The following is a 22,059-nucleotide window of genomic DNA, read 5'->3' as shown; positions in this document are numbered from 1 at the left end:
AAAAAATAATAAATTTTAATTTGAGTCATGCTAAACAGTGCCCCTAGGACACTAGTTAAGCACACTAAAAAAGGAAACAAATGATAAAGTTATTGATGAAAGAGAATAACTTTTCACATCATTAAAACATTGAATGCACAATTTACAAGATAAAACTTCTATATTTATATCCTTAACTAGTGCCCTAGGTCACTGTTTAGCATTTTCCTTTTAATTTTACAAAACATAAAATGCTAAAACTTAGTTACCTCTTCCTCACTCTATTTCCCTTCTGTTGGAGTAAGAAAACGCGATTATATATATCTTCATTTCAAAAATCAAAATTCTCCACGCAACACAAAGCACAAAAAGTGTGACTGAGTCACACCGAGTTAGAGTCTCCATTCAAATCCGTTACATTTCTAAACCCTAACTAGGGTTCTTCTATTTCCATCATCACCGATCCAATCATGGCAGACGAAACCGTCACATCTCCTCCTCCTCCTCCACCTTCCTCCGCTCCTCCTGTTCCTCTTGGTTCCGGCGTGATCTCTTTGGTTAACCGTCTTCAAGACATTTTCTCTCGCGTCGGAAGCCAAACTGCTATTAATCTACCACAAGTGGCGGTTGTTGGTAGTCAGAGTAGTGGTAAGTCTAGCGTACTTGAAGCTCTCGTCGGCCGTGACTTTCTCCCCCGTGGTAACGAAATCTGTACTCGCCGACCACTAGTTCTTCAGCTTGTTCGGAGTTCGGAACAGGCCGATGAATTCGGCGAGTTTCTTCATTTGGCTGGCAAGAGATTTTATGATTTTTCTGATATTCGTAGGGAAATTCAGGTAATATTTCATTATCTTAAACTAAGAATTTGTAAAATCTGTAGTAGTGTTGTTTTGTTACTGTATTATGTTTCGCTCTAGTTTAGTATTCTAATTAGCAAGAATTTCATGATTAGTTTTTAGAAATAGTAATCATGGAGAATACATGAGTATTATTTTTTGAACTAATAATGACATATAGACTATATATGGTGGAGTCCCGTGAGCTTATCTCAGTTGGTAGGGACTAGGGACATTGCATATATTATGCAGAGCTAGGTGAGTAAAGTTTAAAGAAGTCAGTAGGGGACAACAACGCCCCAAATAGCTGAATGTCGTAGAAAAGAGAATTGTTTTGTTCCAATCACTAGTCTTAGAATTTGGGCTTTAGGCTGAATTCATGAGAGGAGATTGCAACAGTTGAGACCACAAGGAGAAGAGCAAGTGGGGCAATGGAAGTTGATGGAATCACAAATTGAACTGCAGAAGCAATGGTGCAAGAGATATTGCACAAATAGGAGGAGGACTTGAGAAATCACATCTCATCTCAAGCATAAATGTTGGAGCATGCAACAATTTCATTTCTCTTTTTGCAAGGGATGATGCATGCGTGAGAGTGAGCAAGATGGGTCGACAGTTTCAGTCGAGGGGTTCTAAAAGGAGGGAGGCTATTGGCCACCATGGTAGCCATGAAAGGATGTGATTTGTTTTGGTTTCACTAGTGGATTTTTTGCAATCCAAACTAGTCCTGGGTGACATTTCGCAGTAGGACTACTGCAGCCGTTGCACACATTCTATGATTATCTTTCAAGCCAGATTAGAGTTTGCTGTATATTTTAACACTAATGTTCTTACTGTAACGCTAAGTTGGCTTTTCTCCATCTTAGTTGAATGAACCTTGACGACGACGTCACTTTTGTCACTAATTAAGGGTGACCCTTACCTTTCAACCATCATGATAATTTTCTCTATCTAAAGAAGAAAGCTACTTAATTTCCCCATTCATCCATGAGACACTCATTCACACAGGAGGTTTAATCACCATGGAAAAGTAATTGACTGGTAGTTACTGACTTGGTTAACGATTCATAATCAGTTTGAAATCATTTTCATCTTTTTTATCTCGAAAAGTAATTGAATTTCAGATTTTCTTAGTGATTATATTATACTCTTGATAATGATGTTCCGACAAGTTATGCAATGTATTAGTTTAATTCTTTATATCGCAATGTTGACTTGTATGTCATTATTATCTTTTTATAGGCTGAAACTGATAGGGATGCGGGAGACAATAAGGGTGTCTCAGACAGGCAGATTCGTTTGAAGATTGTTTCACCTAATGTTCTGGACATGACACTTGTAGATCTCCCAGGAATTACAAAGGTTCCTGTTGGTGACCAGCCTTCTGATATTGAAGCCCGGATCAGAACAATGATCATGTCATATATAAAAGAGCCGTCCTGTCTTATTCTAGCTGTCACACCGGCAAATTCAGATTTGGCTAATTCAGATGCTCTTCAGATGGCAGGGGTGGCTGATCCTGATGGTATGCTTTTGCTTCCATATACCAAAAGCTTTGAATTTTTTTCGATATCTCTTTAAATGGTTTTAAATGATCATATATATGATGCAGGTAATAGAACGATCGGTGTAATCACAAAGGTTCAGTATACTCTTCTAACATTTTAATTTATGCCTATTTTTGTGGATTTCGTTATATGCTTAAGTCAGTCATTCTGACAGTGTTTGGCACATTTTTTGCTATGTAGTTGGATATCATGGACAGAGGTACTGATGCCCGGAATCTATTACTAGGAAAAGTTATTCCCCTCCGACTTGGCTATGTTGGCGTTGTAAATCGTAGTCAGGAGGTAATGATATTATCCTACTTTGATGAAGACGTTGTTTGGCTAAATAATTTAACTATTGCATATAATCTATTAGATATGATATTTAGTTAGATTTGTTTTCTTTCTATATACATGCAATATGGAAGGACACTTTGCAAATAAAGACACATGCTATTGCTAATTGCTTGAATAGCGTGCAGGTCAATGTGTTATACTGAAATTTGTTTTCTATTGTTTCATAAAATTAGGATATTCAAATGAACAGGAGTATAAAGGATGCTCTTGTTGCCGAAGAGAAATTTTTCCGCAGTCGTCCTGTAAGGAAACTCCTATGCATAGTTGTATTCAAGCCTTTGACCTATATATAATTTATACATATGTTTATCCATTTGCTATTCATAGGTATACAGCGGTCTAGCAGATAGTTGTGGCATACCTCAACTAGCAAAGAAGTTAAACCAGGTAGAGCCTTTATGTCATTTAAACCACATTTTTTTTAATATATTTTGCTGTTCAAAATGCTGGAGTTTATTAGGATTTTCAGCGATCCCGTTTCCATACAGAGCAAAGCATTCATTTCTCTTCCCATTTTTTCTCTTCTATATTTGGCGCACTAATATCTAGGTTTTTCCTTTATACAAAGGCATTCAAAAGCTTCCCCCTTAGTATGATTTAGTTATATCCCTTAACTATAGAAGCGGACTTCCAATTCAAGGAAATAAATTAATTGCTTCACCTTTAATGCAGATTTTTAAAGGCATTGTAGTTTGAGATTAATTAGCATACACTGTAAGTATAAAACTTTTTTAATGATGAAACCCAATCTCAACCCATCATTTGTATGATTTTAAGTTACATATGATGAAAGTAAAACTTTCTAATGATCGAATGGTTATGATTAACCAACAGTGTGACAAATATTTACATTATCAGTGCATATGAATTAAGTCCTTGTAATTTTGCTTTCAATAATTTGTATCATCCTTTGAAATTGGAGAGTAATGAGGTTTTTTATTTTGGTGTCATAAAAGAATGAACTTTATTGGAGTAATATGGCCATATCAACATTGGAGAGAGAAAATTGTTAAAATGATTCTTGGAAATACACAGTAAAAAGAACTAAATTCATGCACATTTTGTAAAAGAGAAAACCATTATGAATTCAGTTTAGATTGTGGTTTCTGAACGGATGCATGCCATGCATAATTGCATTTCCATCACTTTGCAGATTCTAGCACAGCATATCAAAGCTTTGCTACCTGGGCTGAGAGCACATATAAGCACTAATTTAGTTACTGTTGCAAAGGAGCATCAAAGCTATGGAGAAATCACTGAGTCCAAGGCATGTGTTAATACTATAATCTGTTTTGCATATTTCCCTATGACTTTTTAACAAATCATTAGTTAAATTTACTGTATAATCATTCTCCTTATTTAATTAAATATCATATTTTATACTTTGGCTGGATTTTTGTCTCATTTTGTCTATAACTTTTAATTGTTAATCTTCAATAGGCTGGTCAGGGTGTTCTTCTCCTGAATATTCTTTCAAAATATTGTGAAGGTATCTATCCCTACATTCTGGTTTCATTTCTCTTACTCAGCTTTTCCATTTGTGAACTCATTTTTATTTCCTTTTCCCTACAATCTGGTACCTTTCCTAATTCAGTAACTGCTATCTCTATTTTCTTTCTGAAAACAGCATTCTCCTCCCTGGTTGAGGGAAAGAATAAGGAGATGTCTACATCCGAGTTATCTGGTGGGGCACGAATTCATTATATTTTTCAATCCATCTTTGTCAGGAGTTTAGAGGTATATAATGCTTTATTTACTTATGATATTAACAGTATTGTGAAAATTTTACCTACTCTTATGTCATGCTTAAAGTAGAAATGGAAAAAGACTAAACTATAATTAAGGGATTAGTGCATTTGTAATTGATTAGAAAAAAATCAACCAGCCTATTTGTTATACTAAGTGGATGTCCAACCTGCCAACTTTTATTTGTTTGATAAAAATCCAAACATCCCTTTATTGCATTTCAGGAATTGAAAAGGGTTATTTCTTTTCAAATAACTTTACTAAAGAAGTTTTAGAAAGATAATACTAAATTGAATAATTGAATCTTTACTAGTTCATTGATTATTGATGTCTTTTACAAATGATTAGATATTTATACACATTATAGTATTTTCTTAAACGTGTCATAATATGTACGTACTCGCACTAAAGTGACCAACCATAAACAGAATGCAAACATAGGAATATTTAGAATAATTGGAGGCAGGATCAGATGTTTTTCATATCAATATACCATTCATCCTTCAAAGCATGGGTTAGTGAAAACTTAGAGAGAGCATCCTTAAACTTGGCAATAAACTGTTCTGTGATAAAATAAAGACCGTGTTCCATGTGTTTTGTTCTGAAATGAAGCACTCTATTGTGACTCAGAAACTGCACTCCGATTGTATCACATTAAAGAAGTATATGCTGTGGAATTTTTAGGCCATAGGCAAGAAGAGTATTCAATGCTATTCAACCTAGGAGTTGTGTTGCTTCTGTTCTTTTTCTTCTGATTTATCTACTTTGAGACTTGTGTAACTTGACTCTATCTTGAAGGAGGTAGATCCATGTGAAGGCTTGACTGATGACGATATTCGGACTGCCATACAAAATGCAACTGGGCCAAGATCAGCATTGTTTATACCAGAAGTGAGTCTCACAACTCTTTTTCAAATAGAAATTTAAATTTTGAAAATTTCTCAGTTAGTATTTGTAAATGCTTTTCTAATTTTGTGGATTAATTCATATATAGTATCAAACATGTAAAAACAATTCCTACTGTTGAACATATTTCTCTATTTGTATTAGGTACCATTTGAAGTCCTTGTGCGAAGGCAAATATCTCGCCTATTGGATCCAAGTCTTCAGTGTGCCAGGTTTATACATGATGAATTAATAAAGGTAGGGCACAACTTTAAATTTTTCCATTTCTACTGTCTCACCTCACCAAGTATGCTCCTAATTGAATTTCCTTATCTTCAGATGAGCCGTTATTGTATGACACTGGTGACTGAACTGCAGCGGTTCCCTCTCTTACGAAAGCGCATGGATGAAGTTATAGGAATCTTTTTACTGGAAGGCCTTAAACCATCAACAAACGTGATTGGTCACATCATAGATATGGAGGTATGCTCATAAATTGTTTGAGGTATAAATGTATAATTGGTCCTATTTTGTTTTAAATCGGACCTAACTGATCCTCACAAAACTGACTCGTAACACTCTTTATAAACTCATGTTAGGCCTTTATCTCTATTTAATGTTTTCTGAGACTTGGGTTTTTCCCAATACACCCCCTCACGTCCAACACTATTTGGCTTGATGCGTGTATATAAATGGCGGGTAGCCTGATTCATAATCTCTGATACCATATTAGATTTTTATACTGGGCCTAACATTGTGTTGTTAAAAGTGGCTTGATGTGTCGCAGCACGGTGGGTGGCCACACCCACTCGTGATGTTGCGTTGCAAAATCAAGTAGCGTTTGCAAATAGATTTCACATCTAACTTTGCATGTTTCTTGGCACAACTGGAGTGCAATGTACTTCTACGAAAAATCGTAAACCGAGCCCTCCCTGTCGTTTGCTGGTTGTCTTGTGCTACCTTTTTTTGCTCCCTCTGGTAAGATTGTATGTTCGAAGAAAGCGGGAAATATGCGAAAGGAGTTGTGGACTAATATCTGTTGGTGGATATGTCAAGTTTTTATTTCTTAGAATTTATCTCCCTTTTAACTGATGCATATGGGTTTCAGAAATTTTAACAAACCTGAAATATTTTTTACTTTATTATTATCTGACTGTTTGTTTTGGTATTCTGCCACCCTCCAACTGGCCATTTGGTCAAAGGTTTTATTTCTTTTGTAAAGCGCATTGAGAAGTGCATTTGTTGTTGCTAATTTTTTTAAAGCAAACAGGTTGGCTGAGCATTAATTGGGTTGCTATTTTGAAACTTAGAACATTAGTGACTAGTATTCTCTCCTTTGTAATAAAAATGGAAAGACCGTCAATTGACAATACTCATAAGCCAAGTTGAAACCAACATACTATGAGTTAGTCAGTCTGCTTCTTGGTTTCAATTCTGATGGCCAGTTTATTAGATTGAATCTTCATTTCCATCTCCATAATTTCTTATTTAAAGTATGAACCACTCAATTCTGCAGATGGACTACATAAATACTTCACACCCAAATTTTATTGGTGGAAGTAAGGCATTAGATATTGCAATGCAACAGTCGAGATCTTCTAGGGCTGCCTTGTCAGTTTCTAGGCCAAAGGTATACCTGGCTCTAATTCCAAATATGCCCTATCTTTTGAGACATCAAAACTAACTCATGCTTGCCTTTCTTTCGTTTTTAAATTTTTTAAATTGATCTCAAATAGGATGTTCTGGAATCTGATAAGGGATCTGCCTCCGAAAGAAGTGTGAAGTCTCGGGCTATTCTTGCAAGACAAGCTAATGGAGTAGTTGCTGATCCGGTTTGTAATTATATACTGTTTAGTGAACTTAAAGTTTTATTCATATTTTAGAATCAAAGTAAGTGCTACTAGATTAGTATGCCATTCTTATCTCTTTTATTATGGTATTAATAAAAAAACAGGGTGTCCGCGCTGTATCAGACGCTGAAAAAGTTGCAGCTTCTGGTAATTATTTCTTCGATTTAATTTTTCATTTCATGGCCATTTGTTTTAGCATATATTTGCTATTGATCTTGTTTTTTTGGTTGTCTACCTTCAGTCAAGTGATTTTTATGTATCAGCAAATATCATTATCGTTTTTATTAAGATATTCACATTTTTCAATGCTTGATTGTATTTTAGGAAACACTGGTGGATCAAGTTGGGGTATCTCTTCCATTTTTGGTGGAGGTGATAAGTCTGCGAAGGAGAATGTAGCTAGTAAACAATATGCTGAACCATTTCATAGCGTGGATTCTGTGGAGCAATCATTCTCTATGATCCATTTGACAGAGGTTTATATCTTGCGACACATCATATTCATCATTATATTTTTAGGTATAAGTTTTCATATACACTTTGTTTTTGTAGCCACCTCCTATCTTGAGGCCATCTGATTGTAATTCAGACTCAGAGACGGAAGCTGTTGAAATTATGGTAACAAAGCTGCTTTTGAAATCATACTATGACATCGTCAGGAAGAACATTGAGGATATTGTCCCCAAAACAATTATGCACTTCTTGGTACTTAATACTCTTCTTTTAATTTAATTCCTACAAAATTATAAATGATTGCCATTATAGATCTAAAGTAATCTGTATCATGCTGTAACTTCCCTCGCAAGGAAACTTGTAGGAGTGTCTCAATAAGTTTATATCCATCGTGTTTGTGTTGATAACTTGTAGGAGCTTTATTCATTTGCATAGTATAAAACGATTAACTTGCAATTTCTATCATGCTTAAATTTAAATGTATGTACTCTATCCTTGACTGTTAGAATGCCAAAAGAGAAGGAAGTCAGGAACACGAAATTTAAAAAGGAACTCAGTAGCAGACCCAATTGAAATAGCAAGGCTAACCGAGTTGCTTATTAAATTGTGTTCCTGTAAATTATGCGTATTTACCTGTAGGTGCATATAAAAAATACACATACATGTAAATATGGAGCTATTACTACTTCACTTATTTTTTATATTTTATTCAATTGAATCGCTATTATGAACTCCAAATCCTGGGTTTTTGTCGCTACTGATACAACACCATCTCATTCCCTAACTGTCGTGCCCCATCATTGACGGTTTGGAATTGCTTTTTTTTTGGTAGACGGGGTAGGGTGGGAGGGATGTTAGTGCTTTTATTATATTTCATAATATATTCTTTGTGCTATTTATTTTGAAATGGTTGAGAATGCTTGAATTTTCATGCATTCCATAAATCCTTACAACCATTTTTTACTGAACCATACCAGGTAAACAACACCAAGAGAGGGCTACACAATAATGTAATCAAAAAGCTATATAGGTAAATATTGTGGTTATGGCTTGTCAATTCATTCTGATGTACATTATAAGTTTCTCTAATGTTTATTGCTAATTGTACTTTTTATGTTACCCTCAAACCAGAGATAACCTGCTTGAAGAAATGTTCCAAGAACCTGATGAGATTGCCTTGAAAAGAAAGCGTTGTATAGAACTTCTCGAAGCTTATCGGCAAGCATCTAAGGTGGAGAGTCATAATACTTTAGTTTAAGACATCTCATCCAAATTTAACTCATTTTACATGGTGTCTGGTTATCCCGTAATTAAATTTGTTTGCTCTGACATTGTGGAAATGCTTGCTTTTTGGTGCTCATGATCTCCCTGTTCTGTCAACTGTGTATCGATATGTATGCATTATATTTGGATTTCATATGGCGCATTCACCTATATTACTGGTAATTGGTTAGTTTGGTGTTCATGGTCTCTTTGTTCACATGTATTTGTATGTGTATGTATGTATGTATGTAAATGTAGGCTTTTGTTATATTTGGTTCTCATATGATATGGTCCACTTACTTGTGTTTCTGGTAATTAGTTTGTTTGTCTGTGTATTCAAACCATTAGCTTTCTGCAAGTCATTAGTCAATGGGAAGGGTTGTGTCGTAATGTTGTTGAGTCAGATTTCTTTTCACTACTTCCAAATGTATAATCAAAGTTTTTTTTTTTTTTCTTTTAGCTTTTCTACCTAAACAAACTGGTAGTGGAAACAAAGTTTAGCTAATGACTGTATTTTGTCCTCGTAGGATTTGGAGGAGCTGCCAATGGAAGCTGAAACACTTGAAAGAGGATACAATTTACCTGAAAGAAGTGGTCTGCCTAAAATTCATGGACTACCAACATCGTCGATGTATTCAACAAGCAGTTCTGGAGAATATTATGGAGCTTCTCCTAAGCACCCTAAGTCAAAAAGGTCTTCTCATTCGGGGGAACTTCAATCGCCATTTTATGCTAATGCAAATTCCAATGGAAATGGAAAACAAAGTTTTTATCCCACGCTCGATACATAAGGTATAGCTAAACAAGTTCGTTGGACCAAGTAGTTTAATTTGAGTCATATTATTCATTTGATTACCTTGCAATATTTGGGATTTGGTGTTCTGCTTTCTGGAGTTGGAATGCATGAACCTACTGTTTTCTGACTATGATGATCTTGAATGTTGGTCAAGGCTTTCTTAACACAAGTTCACCTTTTATTCTCTTATAGTATTGACATGATTTACAAAGCTCCAGAACAAATAATAGGTGCAGGCGGTCTTTCACATTTTTGAGAATCGACTTTCTGTATGACCTTTTTTCTTTTGTTATTAGTCAGGTATTTTATCTTAGCATGTATGCAGTTCCAGAGTTTGTTTGCAGTAACATTATTTTGCTATATGAAATGTGTAAACGTGTATAATTGATTCTGGCTTGTTTGATTTCTCAAAAGTAGAATTGATTCTGCCTCCAGAATTGATTCTACTTGAAGCTAGAAATCGTAGCTTCTGATTCTAGAATTGATTTTTACACTCAAATTTTTTGTTCAATCCATTTTTGAAAGAATATATTCAAACATAAATCAATTCTATCAAACTCAATTCTATCAAAATCAATTATGTCAAACTCAATTCTGTCAAAATTAATTTTGTCCACTGCAAAACTAAACACATACATAAAAAAAGATATGTGAATAGTATATATAATAAAATTAAAAAAAAGTGATACCACGTAAAACAATTTCTCACTCATTATCTATCTATCAAACTAATTCTAATAATTATAACTTTAAAATTCCTTTTATAGTGTACACTCACTCCACTTAATTTGTTTGGGAGGATAGTTACATATCAAGGTGGATCAGCTGGAGTGATGATGTCCAATTTTTGTCATGACATGTTTCCTCTCACACTAATAATAATCATGTTTCAATCATGAAATAAAAAAATAATTATAATAATAATGAAAAGAAATTAAAAATAATTAGATAATATCACTTGTTTACGACTGTGTCCACTTGTTGTGTGTTTATATAGTCACGTGTTGGTTCTATCCTATGTGCATAATAATTTCCTCTCGTTTTGGACATTAATTTTGTTAGGGATATATATATATAAAGTAGAAATGCAATGTAGGACCTCAAAATATTTGAATATAAAAATCACTAAGCAACAACAGTGTTTTCTTTTCATTATTATGTGAATAATTATTGTGGAAAGATATGTATGGGTCCTTTTATCTCCAAATTATTGATAGTTACACCCGCTTTTTTTCTCAAAAATTATTGCCAAGATATATTTTTGATATAATTCTCAACTTCTTTCACATATTATGTCTTTGTGGAGAAAAAGTATCATTTTTGCTTTTCAAATAAGCAAAATTGTTGTATGTCAAATTAATAGTAATGACTTTGCTCTTTTTTATTTAAGATATCCTCAGCTCAGCATTACCATTAGTACCTCTAACTATTTGAAGATCTTATATCAAATGAAGCTTGTAAAAGTGCATTTCGCAAGATGATCTTATGATTTTCTAACCTCCAGACATCATAAACATTTTGGTTCACTCCCCACCTCAAATAGGCCATGCCTATATGCGCGCCTTCTTGTTGGCAATCGATTTAAGAGCAATTGTCAAGAGAACAAAACCACATTTGGTGGAGCATATAGCTATTCTATAATTTTCTGGTCTAATATCGCCTCTCCAATTCGAGAGGAGAAAATTTGTTCAATGCATCCACCTTAAAGTATATATTTTCTCCGTCACAAATTATATGTAATTCTAATTTAAAAAATTGTCTCATTTTATATGTTGTTATACAATCCAATGAAGCATTAATGCTTCTTTACATAATACACCCTTTACTCTCCTTTTCTCAAATTATTTTTCCATGCTACTAATAAAGAATATTTTTGTAAAGTAATTGATAATTTTTTCTCATACAATTATTAACTATATTTTTTAATTTGTGTGAAATTACTAAAATGACATATATAATATAAGACGGAAGTAGATACTAATATATGACATTTTCCAAGGATAAGATAATTTCGTATTTTTTTCCATGCAAGTAATTGTGCCCTAAACTATAACTTTCCTTTCATTCATCAGATCTCTTTATGTATTTGACGCTTTTATCACCTTCTAATTTGTGGTTTTTTTTTTCTGTAAAAAATAATACTAATAATTTGGGGTCTTTTCTTTTCAATGTATAGTGTGCATATATGTTGTGACTGTGTTATGTTTTTTTACTAATTGTGTCTCTGTTATGTTTGATGTGTGTTTCTTTCCAATTTCGGTCATAATTGATTCCCCTCAAGTTATATGCCATGATCATGTTATCTGTCATTTTATGAGGTAATGCATACAATAACAACTTCTTGTACAAATTGACACTCATTATAAAATATGGTTTTTTCTACGTTATCCTCTTGATAATTTCGATGTATTTGTCGAACAACTAATAAGAACAAATCATTTGAATGTGAGACAATAAAATATGTTAAAAGTTAATTGTGAATACCACATATAAATTTGTTTATGTGCTTGTTCTTATTAATTGTTAGATAAATAATCTTAAATTATCAAGAGTCAATGCCTCCGAGACCCAGGAGCACTGGTTATGGATATCAAATTGTATCCACTACCTTTCACGCTTCTATGTTTGTCAATTGCTATTTTGAAAACTAATTAATGAGAGAAAATAATATTTATTACCAATTACCAAATTATTACAACTAGATTGTAACAAAACAATCATAATAATAATATTAGTACAATTAAAGCAGAATTTTGGGTGAGTGGGTCATGATTGACCTTTAAGAAATGTGAGACAAAGTGTTTTCCATGCCTCTGTGTCTGGCTCCCTTAATGCTGCCTTTACCTTTACATCCGAAGCAAAACCTTCCTGCAATTCCATCCACACATATTAATTAATTTTCTTTTCTCCTTGTTTAGAAGCTTAATGACATAATGTATCGATATATTCGAAATTATCAAATGTACAGTAGAATTTTCCAAAAAATATGTATCTAGTTATTCGAATTGGGACTTTATAGAGACACAATTTATTCACAAATGAAACTTATACATAAAGACATTACAAGATAATATTCTATATTCTATTTCTATCTCTTGCAACAAACACCACATCACAAAGCAAGATAGGCATGCATAAATTAAGTAAATGAAAATGAAAGAGATTTTTGTCATAAAAGAAGAAAAATTAAATGAAGTGTGTAGTATATTTTATATCAATATTGTGACGTATTGCACTGCATGTGGTGCTATTTAAATGTGAACTGCACCAAATTCTGATCCCATACCAAGGATCAAATCTTCTACGGATTTTAAAATATTGCAAAAGACTTTACCCTTAAATTAATTAATTGTAGATATAATAATAATAATATAATATAATACTAATAATATAATAAAAAATAAAAAGGATTAATGTAGTTTAACCCTAAATATGGAGATATTGTAAAAAAAACCCTAAATATGGAGATTAAGATTACTAGATCACTATATATTCATAGAAATATGTATTGAACCTAACTCATTCTCACAAAACCAACTTGTAAGGTACGTATAATGATTGTGGAACTTTTTAACAAATATATGTTCACATACCTGAATTAAATTACGACGTGTGAGACGGTCAATAAAATGCAAAAGAATGTCAATGGTAAATTCAGGGTGACCTTGTATGCCCAAAATGTGATCTTCATATCTAAACATCTCAATTCCAGTCTTTTCTGACCAACCAATTACCTCAACTTCAGCAGGCAGATCAACAACCTAATCAATTTTATTTTTAAAAACAATTGCATTAATCACTTTATTTTATTATCATGAAAATATATAATTATTACGTAAAATTAACATAACTTTTATGAAATATTTTTTTTTAACAAAGTACACATTAATTTAGAAATACAAACACACACACCTCATCACGGTGGCATTTGAAAACTGAAAGCTTTGATGGCAAATTGAATGATGAATTATTAGAAGATGATGATGGTAACATGAAGTTGATGGTTGTGACACCAATGTCCCAACTAGCAGTTGAACGAACCACCTTACCTCCCAATGCACGCCCAATTATCTATCAATATCAATATTAATATTAATTATAGTAACAAATTCAGTGCATGCATGATCCCAATATATTATAGGATCGTAAGCTTTAAATGAAGCATGTGGAATTATCTCATGATTTGGCCAAAGCCATTTTAAAATTGGTCAAGTGACACACTTTTGATTGGCGTTGAAGATTTCACCACCAAGTACTCTTCTACTTAAATAATGGACATTGTTGACAAGATAAATGGCAGATGGTGTCTTTTAAATTTATTTATTAATTAAATAGCAGAAGGATAAAATAAAAAATTATCATGACGCGCGAGAAATACAAGATGTGACCCGTAACAAAAGACCACATGTGTAAAAGGAATTTGAACATTATTACACACAAATAACTCCAACAACAGAGTGGTACCAACTATTTGACTGGACCACACAAAATGCTTTCAAACTTTTGTGGTTCAGATGACGGCAATTCATTATCCATATCCATCCATGATCCATCATCCTTTTGATGCAGTAGAGTAGACACTCGCATACGGTTAGCAAGATGAAACAATTTAATTGAAATTAGACAGATTAGAACACAAGAAAAAGATTTATATTTTAAAAAATAAAATCAAAACCATATTAAAATTTAAAATATTTGATTTTAATCAAACAGATATTAGTAACTGCAGATAAGTTGACTACACTGAATCAATTTTCATCCTTTATATATTACTAGTATTTTCATGAGACAAAGAAATTCATGAAATGAAATAAGAGAATACATAATTCTGTTAAAAAAGTCATCTATATTTAGTTAAAACAAAAACAAATGTTTTCCCCATCTGGCTACTTTACAAAAAGCTTCCTTACTACAAAGCATAAACTTTTTTATCATTAAGACTTTTTATCCTTCAAATTTTTAATTGGGAGGGGGCTAAAACCACTTGATGCCAGAACTGACATCTGAACCAAATTTAACTGGTGGTGAAAGTCAAAAAAAAAATAGACAGTAAGTATTAAAATAGTATTCAAAAGAGAGTGTTTCTATGATTAAAGATACTCATTGTTTTCTTCAATAAAATGATTCATTTTAGTCGCTTGCATTTTTTACCATCCAACTCATTTTTAGACAAAAATAAAATGTTAATCGTCTTTGATATTTTTATAGTTGGGACAAATTTGTCAAATATTTATTAATATTATAATAAAAAGACTAATTTATCTCCGAAATAAAAATATCAATGATTAATTGGAATTTTTGTCATGATAAGAATTGAGACATCAGAAAATTGTAAAAATTAAAATGAATCTTCACTTTAACCTCATTGTGAAGTGAAAATTATAAAAATGTCAATGTTTTTTTTTATAATTACGTGATGGCGCGCGATCAAATCTTGGAGCTCAAACAACAAACGGACTTTAAATATATACAAATTATTTAAAAGAAATAGACTTTAATTAGTCTTGACCAAAAAAAAATCTCACTCAGATTTTATTTATCTTTCGATTAAATTTTAAATTATCACACGAGAACCAAAGAGTTAAGAAAAAACAAGTACCTGATGGCCAAAGCAAATGCCAAGGATTTTTTTGTTTAGAGAATTTAATGTGTTCACAAGAGTGAGGAGTTGATGGATCCAAGGGTCATTAGCATGTGCATCATGGCAGCTTCCAGTGATAACAAAACCATCATAGAAAGGAACATCATCGTCCTTAGGAAACTCATTCTTAACAACTTTGTAAAGGTCCCATGTTTCCCCTTTCTCAGCCAACATTTTTGTGAAAAAACCATAGCAACCTCCATGTCTCTTCAACAAGTATTCTGAATCCTCTCCACACATTAAAATTGCATATCTCTTCTTCCTCTCCCTTTCTAACATCTCTTAAATCCTTTAGAGAGAGAGAGAGAGAGAGAGATTAATTTAGAGAGGAAGAGAAGAAAAAGAGAACACAAATGGCTAAATGGCAATGGAGTGGAACTTGTGCATATTTTATTATATATACATCTTCAAAAGATTTGTACCTATTAAAATGGTCCACATTTTATGAGATTTTTTACCATACTATCCTCATCTCCTTGTTATTAAAGATATTGAATTATTAGATTTTTTTATATTGATAAAAAAAATTAGACAAGTATTCAATCATAATTCATCATATAATAACATAATCTTATTTTAAATATGTTTTTAAAATTTAATTTTTAAATATTTAATTCTTATTTGTTGTTAATAAAAAAACTAGTTTATATCGATAGTGCATATTTATTTCGCTTATCAAAATAAATGGTTAGGTGAAGTGGTCACACTTTTGTAAATTACTTATAAATTTTTTTATTTAATAAATCAAAGCTTAAATATGAAAATGGTTCCTACAATTTGACATGTTATTTTCCATTTTTTTAATTTTAAATAAAAATTAACGGTTAATTCCACGTCATCAAAAATCCTAGTCAACATCTGCCAAATCATCAACTACTTGACATGTCAGCCAAAAATTCACCTCAAGGACCTTTTTAAAAGTTTTGGTATTTTACAGGGACTAAAATCAAACTTTTTTTTTGCAGTGACTAAAATCAAAACAAACCATAATTGCAATGACTGTTTTCATATTTAAGCCATAAATCAATGTATCTACGTGCGTAACTATTGAGATTAATTACTAGACGAAATTGAGATTCATTCGAAGTTGGTAGTAAAATTGACCGCAAACATAATAACGAATCCACGAACAACCACCACACAATAAATAAAAACAAACAGAATATTCAATCAATAAATAAAACCAAACAAAATTAACTCAATAATATTTTACTACCAAATCTGCAATAATATAAAACTAAATCTACAATTTTTACAAGGCAAAATTACAACCTATCAAACTCTCTAAATTTTTTGAACGGAAAAATTGCAAACCCTCCTTTCAAGACTCAACCACCCAACCCAAGTCCAATTCACTCCGAGACTAAAGTTATTGTGGTGAATAAAACTCAAATTAACTCTCCATATTTATAATAACTTTCTACCTCTTTTTTCTTCCAACTACTCGATACGGAACTTGGATGAATAACCCCTTTCACGCAACACACCTGCAGCTGGAGGCCACAAATAACACCCACCTTCAGAAAATAGAAACCATCACAACCAAAATAATCCTTGCAAAAGCTATGACTGGTTAAGGGGGAGACCCGCAGGAATCAGATACAAATCTAAAACACAACAAACCACATCATCGAAATTCGTTGAATCCAAACCATCCCAAACAAACATCCTAGAAATGTGAAGAAGAACCCGAAAAAAAATGGCGGAGGAGTGTATTTAGGGCGATGAGGTTTTTGGAGAATGAAGAGCTGTCCCTTCAGTTTTCAATAACAATGAGTTTTTTTTTCCACTAGTTCTTCATTATTTACTCTATCAAGACGAGTATTATTTATTTATTTTTTAAGACATCCAATATTAACATTATTAATAATAACTAATGGTCAAGTTTATGCTACATAAGTAAAATTAGTATTTCACTATGGACAAGTTTGTTTTCACTAATGAATCAGTAAATCTCATCATTGATCAAATGAGATATGTTATTTTGATCCAATGACCAATAGTAAGACTAATTAATCAAATAGTAAAAATAAAATTGTGCAAATGAAAATTTTATTTTATTTGTGTATAATAGACAAAGCCATAATTTATAGTAAAAGTGAAGATTGAATCACTAATCTCCTTATCACCTTTTTTACTCCTACATCTCACTCACCGACACCGTAGTACTTCTTTTAAGTGGTTTATGTCTTTACTACTTTAATTAATAAATTTTGGTACCCTCAGATTTCTTTGAAGGTTTCTATCTTCGCGTGGCGTTTATTGCGTGACAGGTTACCCACGAAAGTAAATCTGGTTACTCAAGGTGTTTTATCTTCTACAGTTCACTCTTGCGTTTTTGGATGTGGAGAGGCCGAGTCAGCCCATTACTTATTTATTTCCTGCAGTACCGTTGGTTCTCTTTGGGATTTAGTGCGCTTGTGGATTGGTATTCCTTTGGTGGATTTCACTACTCTGCGTGACCATTTTGTTCAGTTTGCATCTTCAACAGGTGGCTCTCGCGCGCGCCGATCATTTTTACAGCTTATTTGGCTTGCTTGCGTTTGGGTTGTATGGACGGAGCGAAACCATCGATTGTTCACAGGATCAGAAGACACGCCCCATATTTTGTTGGACAAGATCAAACTTTTCTCTTTTAGGTGGTTGAAGTCGACGAGTGTTACGTTAGCTTATAACTACCATATAGCTGGTGGTCTAGTCCTATGCTTTGTTTGGGCTTTGTATGATTTGTTTATGAATTTGTTTCTATGAGACTTTGTAAACTTTTGTAACATATTTTGGTACGTCTTGTGCTGGGGAGGCTGTTGTGGTAATATATCTCATTTTAGCTTTTTCAAAAAAAAAAAATTAAATCAATTAAACATACCAGTTAACATAAAGGATCTTCTCACTAGAAACTCGAGGGTTAGGTTGTTGCATACTCTTCGGGAGGGGAACACTTGTGCAGATTTTTTGGCCAAGTTTGGAGCTCGCAACCCTGAAGCTTATTCTCCTATAGTTGTTTCACCGGATGGAATGAATCTTCTCCTGCTAGCTGATGCTAGTGAGACTATTTTTTCTAGATAATTTTCTTTTTGTCTTTTCCTTTTTTCTTCATCTTGTACCAAAAAAACAATCTTGTTAGATTTGTATAAAACGTGGATTTAGGTGTCTTCAAAGGCAACCAACTACGAGTAAGTATAATTAAGGACACTATAGTAATTAATTATTACAAAACTAATATTGTTGATTGCCATGAAAAACATACATAAAATATGTTACCACTCACTAGTCGTAGATACTTAGATTATATCTTTTGACATTTTGATTGGCATTGAAAAAGATATTGCTAAAGAAAAAATACTACTATATTATGTGTCACCTGATTCATGCTGTCCAAGACAAGAGTGCCCAACTAATTAATATTGTATTTCAATATATTATTATGTTTAATTTCTGGATGGGATATAAATGAGTTTCACGTGCTTAACAAACTGGAATTTGATGGCCATCTTATTGGAGCTTTGTGTTTTTATATTCTTAAGTTTACTAAAAAAAAAAAATCCCTCAGGCACAAATTAAATGACGGAGAATGTTAACTTGTGCCCTTAAGGCACATGTTAAGGAAGCAAAAATAGAAATTATTAAATGCTAATTTGTGCATTTTGACTTTTAAAGCATTAAATTTCTTGTATAATTAAATGTTGAATTTCTATTTTGGTATATCTTAACATGTGCCCTAAGGGCACATGTTAACAAGACCCTTAAATGATTTACGATTTGATTATTTCGTACAAATTAAAAAAAAGTATAATTAAAGATATAATGTCTTACATCAACATAGTGTGACATAAGTAGTAGATACTTGAGTCCCTTAATCATTTGGTCTTGAGTTCGATCTCTGGTGGTTGCGTATGGAAAAACATTTGTTAAAAGAGGTCAATCCCTTAAATGAATCTCAGTTACCTCGAATGGATTAATCTTCACAAGTGCGCGCGGAGGATACTACAATAGGTTAACAGAGGGGGGCAAAGGACATCTGAAAGTGGAGTGATTCAAATTATACCGTAAGAGAAGCTTATCATATTTTATCTCAATCTGTATGTTCTGTTTTGAATGCATGTTCTGATTGGTGCTAGTGTCCCCTGTGCTGGTGCATTTGTGATCATCTCCATTAATCTATGCAATTGCCTTTTGTTTGTGTATTACTTGCACTGTATCTTTTCTGTACAGGTCTGGAGCGTGTATCGCTATTGTGCCGAGGAAGAAGCAATTGATACTAATCATCTTAGAGTTGCAAGCCCCCAAAACTTGCCGTGGAAATCCATATTAATTACCACCGAAAGTCAAGAATCTCAGTCATATTGCAAAATATTTAACACATGCCATATTCATGAGTGCCTAAAGATATTATATTATATGACAGGAAAATGGTTTCTACTAACAAAGCATTTGTATAAAAATATCATCATGTTGTTACTTGTTAATAATAATAAACTAGATTATTCCAAACATATTTTTCCGTGGCAATGCTTCCTCTGTTCTTGCAAAGTCATACCCCTCATATTCATTAAACAACCATGGAAACTAGTATACAATGAGGTTTCTTGTTGGGCTAAAGTATTTGACCCCAGCCCCCATACAAAGGGCCCAAAGAATACAAAATTGATTTTTTCTGTTCCCATCCCCCCCTTTTTTTTTTCTACCTCTCATTTTTTTTTTTTTTTTGTCCTTGTATAAAAACTTTGGAACGCGTTTTTCAAAGTTTTTCAAATTAAAATTTGGAAAACACATTCCGAAATTTTTTTTACAAGGCAAAAAAAATTCGAAAAACGCGTTCCGAAATCTTTTTCTTGGAAATATGTTTTTCTGAATTTTATTTAATGAAGAAAAGTTCCAAAATTTATTGGAGGAAAAAAAATACCGAAGTTTTTCTCGGAAAATTCTCGAATTTTTTTTGGAATGTTTCCGGAAAAAACTCACAATTTTTTTTAAGTTTATTTCCCAAAAAAAAGGATTTCACTGTCCATGTGAAAATGGAGGAATAATTCTATTTTTGAAGAAAGATTTCACCGTCCAACTGAACTCACTCATGTCATTCAAAAAAAAAAGATTTAAGATAGTAATTCCAGCTGTACTCAAACTCATACGCCTGGATGGCCGCGCTAGTTTGGAGACCATTTTCATTCGGTGGAAGTGTCCGCCTGAGAGATGGATCAAACTCAATTGTGATGGAGAGGTCTATAAATCTAGCGGGGTGTGGAGGCCTTTCACAGGATTCACACTATTATCGAATAATATCTTATCTTTTAGCACATGGTCTTAAAATAAAACTTAAAATAAATCTAATTTATTTACTGATAGTTTTTCTTTAAAATAAAATCGACTGATAGCTAAGAAAAGCGGGTATCACGTATAACTGTCAATTTAGGGGGCAAACAAATTTGGCCCGGGCCTAAATATGATAAACATAAATATATCCCTATTATATAGGCCTCAAAAAGACTAAGGTACTGTTTGGCCGGATTTATTTTCTACTTTTTTACAATTTTTAAGTAAAAGTTAGGCCAAACATATTTTAAATAAAATACTTAATATGATAAGGAACTTTTTTAGAATGAAGAATTTTTTTTTTGATAAGCAAAAGATTGTATTAATAAGAAGCACAAGGAGTACTCAATCCTTACAATACATAAAGGAAACTAAAAAGTTTCAAAAGCTTTGTAAACAACATAGTGGATTAATACACCAATTGGAATACGAATATCCTGCTTTGCGCCCCGCTCTACCACTAAACCAGAGCCAAGAAATGAATCTAATTGGATCAAGCAGTGCAGAAAAATCAGCCTTGTCACCTCTAAACAGAATATTGTTTCTTGTACGCCATAAACACCAAGTTGTTGCTAACCAAATTAAGTGTCTAACCTTCTTGCCTTTCTTGGATTTAATAATTAAACCAAAAGACAAAAAATGTTTACAACCCACCTCCTGTAAGTTATAATCACAGCCCAGCCACAAACAAACTTGTCTCCAAAGTTCAGTAACTTTATTACAACTGAAGAAAAGATGATTGCAGTCCTCCGCAGCTTGAAAACAAAAGACACAAGGTAAATCATGTGGGCTGGACAAAATACCTTTGGATGCTAAATTCGCTCTTGTCGGTAGTTTGTCAAGAAGCAACCGCCAACCAAACACTCCCACCTTAGATGGAGCATTATTCTTCCACAATTTGTGTAAAGTAGTCAAAATATCTGGATCGATATTATTCGACTCAAGGCGAGATTGCAGAAAAAAATACACAAATTTTACATTGAACAAACCTGTCACAGCAGTGTTCCATCGCCACCGGTCTGCTATGTCCGATTGAAGAACCAAACCGAACAAAAGATGCTCTAATTCTGCCTTCTCTACAGATTCGGCGTGCGTCAAAGATGTCAACCAATCTCTAGTCCAATTCAGCTCAAAATTGTCCAGCTGGATTATGTCTGATACCACACAGTCTTTGTGAGGCTCTTTCCCAAATAAACTAGGGAAAAGGTCCCTTAACGGCCCAGCCCCAAACCATTTCTCTTTCAAAAAACTAATAGCTTTACCATTACCCACCCTGCTGCTGACTTGTGAAGGAAACCAACAGTCTTAGAATGAAGAAAATTGAATACAAGCAACTTTTTTAGTATTTGTAGGCTCATCGATTCCTTCTGACAACATTTATTTATTTATTTTTAAT

The 22,059-nt window shown here is 33.0% G+C and overlaps 2 protein-coding genes across 6 annotated transcripts; one reads left to right on the top strand and one right to left on the bottom strand.

Annotated features, from left to right (window-relative positions):
- The first annotated feature begins 257 nt into the window (after positions 1-257).
- Positions 258-10,410, top strand: LOC123905969 (dynamin-related protein 3A-like). 5 transcript variants are annotated; one of them, XM_045955780.1, is made up of 21 exons: positions 279-815; positions 2,058-2,340; positions 2,428-2,456; positions 2,564-2,665; positions 2,893-2,961; positions 3,047-3,106; positions 3,873-3,986; positions 4,160-4,208; positions 4,347-4,456; positions 5,264-5,356; positions 5,516-5,608; positions 5,690-5,833; positions 6,867-6,980; positions 7,087-7,182; positions 7,305-7,347; positions 7,525-7,676; positions 7,753-7,905; positions 8,631-8,683; positions 8,785-8,884; positions 9,444-9,708; positions 9,905-10,410. In XM_045955780.1, exons 1-20 carry the CDS (start codon positions 450-452, stop codon positions 9,705-9,707), a joined length of 2,487 nt encoding a protein of 828 aa, XP_045811736.1. In that variant the 5' UTR covers positions 279-449; the 3' UTR covers position 9,708; positions 9,905-10,410. The 5 variants fall into 5 exon arrangements, with proteins under 5 accessions (XP_045811737.1, XP_045811735.1, XP_045811734.1 ...); XM_045955781.1 differs by lacking the exon at positions 9,905-10,410 and having other exon boundaries at positions 258-815; positions 9,444-9,881; XM_045955779.1 differs by having other exon boundaries at positions 277-815; positions 5,516-5,833; positions 9,905-10,103.
- Positions 10,411-12,363: 1,953 nt separating this feature from the next.
- Positions 12,364-15,762, bottom strand: LOC123911308 (gamma-glutamyl peptidase 5-like). Its single transcript, XM_045962709.1, has 4 exons — positions 15,312-15,762; positions 13,625-13,783; positions 13,306-13,473; positions 12,364-12,580 (listed from the first exon to the last, which is right to left on the bottom strand). The coding sequence occupies exons 1-4, from the start codon at positions 15,630-15,632 to the stop codon at positions 12,479-12,481; spliced, it is 750 nt and encodes a 249-aa protein (XP_045818665.1). The 5' UTR covers positions 15,633-15,762; the 3' UTR covers positions 12,364-12,478.
- Between the last annotated feature and the right edge of the window lie 6,297 nt (positions 15,763-22,059).

This window comes from Trifolium pratense, linkage group LG2 (assembly GCF_020283565.1).
Source record: "Trifolium pratense cultivar HEN17-A07 linkage group LG2, ARS_RC_1.1, whole genome shotgun sequence".
Taxonomy (NCBI): domain Eukaryota; kingdom Viridiplantae; phylum Streptophyta; class Magnoliopsida; order Fabales; family Fabaceae; genus Trifolium; species Trifolium pratense.
The sequence above is the reverse complement of the archived record's forward strand: the minus strand, read 5'-3'. Positions and strand labels throughout refer to the sequence as shown.